Source organism: Phaseolus vulgaris, chromosome 10, assembly GCF_000499845.2.
Source record: "Phaseolus vulgaris cultivar G19833 chromosome 10, P. vulgaris v2.0, whole genome shotgun sequence".
NCBI lineage: Eukaryota > Viridiplantae > Streptophyta > Magnoliopsida > Fabales > Fabaceae > Phaseolus > Phaseolus vulgaris.
This window is the reverse complement of record NC_023750.2, coordinates 5684398-5691755: the sequence shown is the minus strand read 5'-3', so window position 1 is coordinate 5691755 and position 7358 is coordinate 5684398. Positions and strand designations below refer to the sequence as shown.

The window sequence follows — 7358 nt, the reverse complement described above, 5'->3', positions numbered from 1 at the left end:
AGAAATTGTAGTTATTTTATTCTTCTCTATATGTAAAAAAGTATGACTGGCAATAATATAAATATTTTATAAGTATAAAAATTAAGGAATGGTATAATTATTTTTGCATATAGAAGATTATATATTTTATCAAATAATAAAGTTATTTTTGATTCAATAAAGAATAAAATTATTATCTAATTAAAAATATTAATAAAAATATTTATCTTTTATATCAATTATATAGATGTTGGGAAGTTAAAAGTAGTGAGAATACAATTATATTGAATTTATTAAAGTTAATTAATTGTTTTAGATTGTTCTCATTTTTATTTTATTTTATTTTACTTTCCCTCAGACACCAAAAACATAAACAAGAAGCAAAACCATTATCCAGTGAGAAACATAACACAGAAAAAAAAAACAGAGAAATGGCGTTGTTGAGTGGTGGCACGCCATGGTCCAAGCTCGTTGCTCCTCCCATTTTCCACCGCTCTCATGCCCCTCGCACCTTCCTATTCTTCAAACGGCGCCGTTTCTCAATCTCTGCTCTCTCCGAACAGCCACCCGTTCGCGTCCGTTTCGCTCCGTCTCCCACCGGAAACCTCCATGTAGGCGGTGCTCGAACGGCCCTCTTCAACTACTTGTTCGCCAGGTCCATTTTTCATCATAAAAATTCAATTTTAGTGGTGGGTATTCGTTGGTTTTGAGTTTTCTGCTCTGTGGTATGTTGGGGGTGCGGTTTCAGGTCCAAAGGTGGGAAATTTGTGCTCAGAATCGAGGACACTGACTTGGAGAGGTCCACAAGGGAGTCTGAGGAGGCCGTGCTCAAAGATCTCTCATGGCTTGGACTTGATTGGGATGAAGGTGAGCGAGTGAGTGTGCATTCAACAATGTTTGATGATATATGAATACCTCTATAATAGGCAATTTTAAGTAAAGTAAAATCTGCTCATCGAAATGGAGATTTAAAAGAGATAAGACAATTGAATCTCTGAATGACATCGTAGATTGGGGGCAACGGTAAAGTTGTACCTTGGTGACTGGTTAGTTATGAGTTCAAATCTATAAACAGACTCTTTTTTGCATATGTAAGGATAAGTTTATGAACAAATGAGGAGCCTTCTGACTTTGGGGTACATTAGTTTGGTAAAAAGTCTATCTTGCAGCTAAATTTGCAACACCATAGTTAATTAGTACATGATTAAATAACAGGATGTCTAGTGAAATGATAAACAAGATGGTTTGGACTTGATTGGGAGGAAGGTTAGTAAGTGATTTGCTCTGAAGAGTGATTCATGGATACATTTATATTATAAAATTCCATTTGGCACCCTTTATTTGTCTATCTCTTTATATCATCCCCAATTATATCTGGGAATATATAGTGGACAGGTATATTAGAGTGGGTTGTATGATATGATAAGAAGAGTTAGAGAGAAACAAGAAGTGTTGATGGAGTGTATGACATGGGAAATTCATTACATCTATATTTCTCTCTTTATTCCTCTTGGTGTCACAAAACATTAGGCATCCACTAATCGTTTACCTTGGAGACCAAGAATATCTGACACCCTTTTTATGTCGTTCTTCTTGTCACAATAATCTACTATATACATCAAAGATGATTTGCAGACACCTTAAGACATTTGACACAGAGAGATATAGAGAGAAGAAAGAGAAATGTAAGTATGGTGGGTAAGTTGATGTGAAAGGAAGAGAAAGATAGAGAGAAATGCCGTGTTTGAAATGATATGGTGTTCATGTATCATTACTGACAAATAACATTAAGGTGTTCATTAATCTTTTTCCTTGGGCAGTTTTAATGGTTTTTCTTTGGTGACATTTTTGTTGATAGTTAAGTGTGTATATTTGTGTGTTTTGGTGAATTTGCTAGGGCCTGGTGTTGGAGGGGATTATGGTCCTTATAGGCAGTCTGAGAGGAATTCTTTATACAAACAACATGCGGAGAACCTTCACCAATCTGGTCATGTTTATCGCTGTTTCTGTTCTAATGAGGTATGTTTGGAACTTGCTTCATGTGAATGTGATGCTCTGGACTCTATGATATTTGTAACCTTTGATGATTTAGCATGTTTGCATGTATTTGGGAGGATTTTAGTAGTGCACTTTGTTTGTGTCTGTGTATTATGGAAGAGGGGACTTTTTAATTTAAAATTGTTTAGAAGATTTTATGATAATTGTGTAAATTTTTCCAAACAATTTAGTACCTTTTGTCATAGAATTGCCTTTTTTGAAGCTTGAAGAAATGTACCCATATTATGAGAAACAGCTCCCCAGAAATAGAAACTTAAGAAGCTGCCAAAAAAAAACATTTTCCTGAAATAAACCAATATGAAGCACACACTTAATAAAGATACGAAGTGCCAATTTTGCCCATGTGCTTCAAAAGGTGTGCCATGAGACAGTTTTCCCTTCATTGCATGCCATCCAAACTTTTAAATTTGAAACAGAAAAGTGCATTGGCTGTCCTTTTTTGAAAGAATTGACCTGACGTAAAAGCTTCCTCAGCTTCAATTTTTGGTTCAGTTTATTGAAAACTGCTTTCACCAAGGTTTCTTATTTTGGGATGTGTACCACTTATGAGGTTAGGCCATTGGAGTTTGGTCATTTTTTACTGAACTAGTTTTGGTGCTTTTATATCTTTGATCATAAATGTGTTAGGGTTACCTATTAATCTTGACTTTTGTTTATTTCACAGGATCTAGAGAAGATGAAGGAGGATGCTAAACTAAAGCAACTGCCACCAGTGTACACAGGTAAATGGGCCAATGCAAGAGATGAGGAAGTAGAAGAAGAGCTGGCAAAAGGGACTCCTTATACATACCGGTTTCGAGTCCCTAAAGGAAGCTTAAAAATTAATGACCTAATACGGGGTGAAGTGAGTTCTTTCCATCCTTTTCAGATTTTTCTTTCATTCTTTGTGAGTGATAGAAACAAATTCCTTTATTTCTTTGAATATACAGAAATCACTGATATCTTGGAAGTATTTTATTGTATCCTATAATTTTCTATCAATGATCCTTATCGAAACAGAATATATTTATGATGCTGTGAATTTAGCACTTAAATGTTTTTTGTTCCAGAAAATTTACCAATTTTGATATTTGTGCCTAAAATTTTTCGGCTAGATTCTTAATTTTATTGACATAAAAAGCCTTTAGCCTAGAGGATTATATTTTCTCAGTTGTGATCTGATACATAGATCACTTACAGGCTTAACCTGATTGTGCCATGTGACCACTTTACAGGGGATATCTAAGGACTAGATGCATTTCAATAAAGTTAGGGATCAAATTCAAAACTGTTAGTCGTTTGGGATAACTTAAAATTGGTTAATTTTCAGAGAAAGCATATTTACGCCTTTTTATTTTTTCGCACATTTGAGCTGTGCAAGTTATAGAACAAAATATGGAAAATGATGCAATGAGATTTCTTTCATTATAACATTTACTGGCTATTAACTTACCGTGGTAGTATCTTGAAGGTTAGTTGGAACTTGGATACACTTGGAGATTTTGTAATAATGAGGAGTAATGGTCAGCCTGTTTATAACTTCTGTGTAACGGTGGATGATGCTACCATGGCAATTTCCCATGTTATCAGGTAGTGTGATTATAATCCTTAGTTAATCAGAATGTTTCAAAAACAAATTCACTAATTTATTCTGTTATATATTTTGAATTCAGGGCAGAGGAGCATTTACCAAACACTCTAAGGCAGGCATTAATATATAAGGTAAAGTACAAGTCATATAGTATATCTAATCACCTTTTGCAGCATCAGTTTTTCCTTAAAGTTCAAAGTGAGTCTACTGTAGTTTGTTTCTTAATGCAAGCCAACACCAAAATTAAATTTGAATTTAATTAAAATATTGATTGAACTTGGTATTATTTGGCCTATTGATCGTCAGAACATGTCTAGATCAGTATGTATGGTATCACTTATAAAATTTAAGTTGTACTTTTATAAGTGATTCATATATTATTAATTGGGATGTCAATGTGGGCTTAAACCATTGGTTAAGTTTTACTTAAAATTTTCCTCATTCATTTGTAATTCTCACTTTTAATATTTTTTTCTTAAGTCATTCAATAATCTAGGTTACTGATTAAGGTTTGTTCTGCATCTGAACATGAATGTGTTTACAGGCACTAGGATTTCCCATGCCTTACTTTGCACATGTTTCCTTGATTTTAGCTCCTGATCGGAGCAAATTATCAAAACGACATGGAGCAACATCAGTGGGTCAGGTGAGGTTGATTTATCATTTTTCTGTCTATTATCCATCTTAAAGTTATGTTGTGACTTATGAGGTCTCACTTGATTCTCTTTCCTTCATAATTTTACTATGTAAGTTCCCAAAAAGTTTCTTCTCTTGTAATGATAATTAGTTTCACTCTAATAACTGCTCACTCACAGTTCCAGGAGATGGGATACCAACCAGAAGCAATGGTGAATTACCTAGCATTATTAGGTTGGGGAGATGGGACTGAAAATGAGTTTTTTACGCTAGATCAACTTGGTTAGTGATTTTTGTTACTCTACTTTTTGAGAATACTATCATATTAATTGTACTATTTGTTTTCTAAACAGGAAATTGTCTTGGCAATTTTCTAACTTTAAGAATGCTTTTCTTGTTGTGCAAACAGTTGAAAAATTCACTATTGAACGTGTTAATAAAAGTGGTGCTATCTTTGACTCAACGAAGTTAAGGTAATTTCTTACTTTTTGCCTACTTCATAAGCATAATCGGTGTATTATTTCTACAGCTAGCCTATATCCTGTATTTTGAGCTCAAATGGGTCAAATTTCTTACAATTACTAAATATACAGGCAGGTTTTGTTCTGAATGGAAAAATATTGCTTTTGTTTCATCAATTCTAGGATGACGAGTGCTAGCAGCATATTCTCTAACACACTTTCTTCAACACTCTTTTATTGTTACTACTTAACTAGCATTTCTCTTGCAGAGTAAATGTTGCATTTTATGATTGTATTGTATGTACAATAACTTTATTTAGTCAAATTGTAATATTAGGTTCTATAAGTGGTTGTTCTCAGGCATTGTTGATAAAAGTAAACAAGTATTACAATTAATGTCCCTGAATATCCTTTATGCCTTCAATTTAGGTGGATGAATGGTCAACATTTAAGAGCACGTCTGTCAGAGGAGTTGACCAAACTTATTGGAGAGTACTGGAAGACATCTGGCATACTCACAGTATCAGCTGGACCCTTTATTGATGTGAGATCTAATTGCATGCTTTCTTGATTCAGACCCCTTATAGATACAATTGGCTTAGCTTAATTTTCAGAAGCATAGTGATTTTTTTTAATATGGTTTTGGTCCCATCTTGCAACAATGGACTCAAGTTATTGATAATACATGGTTGACTAACAGGAAGCAGTTCAACTACTCAAGGATGGGATTGACTTGATAAATGATGCAGACAAGGCCCTTGTTAACTTGCTTTCTTATCCCTTACATTCTACTTTACAGAGGTGAAAATCATATTCTTCTAAAAGGGTATTTTTCAATTGACCTTATAAAGTGAACAAGGCTGAAATGGGCAAGCTTTTGTGTTTGCAAGTCTGAGGGTCACAACTTGTTACTGGCTATATAATTGTGTATTATATTTGTTGATCAGTAAGTGTTGATTTGTAATGGCAGTGGTATTTTCATTATTAATAGTTACAAACTCTCTACATGTTGCTGGCAGTGATGAGGCAGAACCTCTCTTGCAAGATAATCTTTCTGGGTTTGCTGCTAGTCTCTTGGCAGCCTATGATAATGGTGATCTGGTGGCAGCACTTGAAGAAGGCCATGCCGGCTGGCAAAAGTGGGTGAAAGGCTTCGGCAAATCGCTTAAGCGAAAGGTGAGTTGAAGTGGACAGTCTTAAACATCAATTGCATTCTCACTACAAGAAAATCATTAAATAGTAACCAAATTTAGAGACAAAAAATAATTAGTCACTATATTTACTCGATTAGATATCATTTTAGAGACTAAAAACTAATTGATATCTAAAATGATTTCTATTATTAATAAAATATTATAAAATGGTTTCTAAATTACCTACTTAGGTTTTAGTTATTAATATTTTAGATTCCAAATTAATCTTAACTAAAAAGTTATTGCTGTCAAATTTTTTTTCTATTATTAATAAAAAATTATTAAATGATTTTTAAATTGGTATCTAAATTAGCTATTTAGGTTTTAACTACTAATATATTTTTAGAGATTAATTTAGAATATGAAGTAGTTAGTAGCTAATGATTATATATCAATCTATAAACTATTTTATAAATTTTTATTAATAATAGAAATCCCTTTAAATACCAATATTTTTTTAATTTATAAAATGACATCTAATTTTGTCAAATAGTAACTAATTATTTTAGTTTCTATCTAATGATTTTCTTGTAGTGTTTGTTGATAAAGTATTTTGGAAAAATGTGTTCTTTTAGTCTTAAATTTTGGTCAAATGTGTTTAAAGCCAATTGTACTTTCATAATAAAGAATTTGTTGATGAAACTAAACATCTCCACTTTGATGTTGAAGGGAAAATCGCTTTTCATGCCTCTTCGAGTTCTGTTGACTGGAAAACTTCATGGACCTGACATGGGGGCAAGTGTTGTATTGCTGTATAAAGCTGGAAGTAGTGATGTAGTGGCCCCTGAAGCTGGGTTTGTGACACTGGATCAAAGATTCAAAATGCTTAGGGAAATCAACTGGGAGACATTGTCCAAGGATCAACCTGTCAAAGAGACTGCTGCTCCTGTCTAACTCAGAAAGGTCTATCAAATAAAACCATGGTTTGGTTTCTTACACTTCACTTTCATGCAAATTTTAGTACAGAAATCTGTTTTTGTAATTTTCCCGAGGGATCTTGTTCAGGCTTAATAATGAGTTTAAGATTTTTTTTATATAAAAGTTTTTGTTTCAATGTGACTAGATATATTTCCTTTTATTTTGATTTGGAAACATGGATATTTTGGAGTGATGTTTTTTTTTATAACTATTTGAATATCTATTGAGGAGCTCAAATGTATGTTTAGTCTAAGCTGCTATGATTATGCCTCAAAATTATTTAAATAACATTAAGGATGCTTCTTCCTGCACCTCCATAGTTCTTAAAGCACTCCATAAGTTTTATAATTTCAAAAATACCCTTTTGTAAAAAAAATAAAATGTTTAAAGGTTTGGTTATGGAGGTGTCTTTTCTGTCTAGTCCAAATTGTGTAATACGGTGATTCTCTTGAATTAATCGAAATGTTTGTATTTCTTTCGGATTAAGTAATCCATAATTCATAACTTTTTCCAACTTTTTCCAAATCTAGTAAAATGTTCAAG

At 33.0% G+C, this 7358-nt stretch overlaps 1 protein-coding gene across 1 annotated transcript; it reads left to right on the top strand.

Moving 5' to 3' along the window:
• The first annotated feature begins 341 nt into the window (after positions 1-341).
• LOC137818464 (glutamate--tRNA ligase, chloroplastic/mitochondrial) lies at positions 342-6959 on the top strand. Its single transcript, XM_068621910.1, has 13 exons — positions 342-634; positions 728-846; positions 1877-1998; positions 2702-2881; positions 3488-3606; positions 3690-3738; positions 4152-4253; positions 4423-4525; positions 4653-4716; positions 5134-5248; positions 5405-5505; positions 5724-5880; positions 6567-6959. The coding sequence occupies exons 1-13, from the start codon at positions 411-413 to the stop codon at positions 6789-6791; spliced, it is 1680 nt and encodes a 559-aa protein (XP_068478011.1). The 5' UTR covers positions 342-410; the 3' UTR covers positions 6792-6959.
• The last annotated feature ends 399 nt before the right edge of the window (positions 6960-7358 follow it).

Coding starts and splice junctions, on each gene's coding strand:
- LOC137818464 (XM_068621910.1), top strand. CDS start 411: ATGGCGTTGTTGAGTGGTGGCACGCCATGGTCCAAGCTCGTTGCTCCT. Junction 635..727: donor TTCAACTACTTGTTCGCCAG/GTCCATTTTTCA, acceptor GTGCGGTTTCAG/GTCCAAAGGTGGGAAATTTG. Junction 4,254..4,422: donor GAGCAACATCAGTGGGTCAG/GTGAGGTTGATT, acceptor GCTCACTCACAG/TTCCAGGAGATGGGATACCA.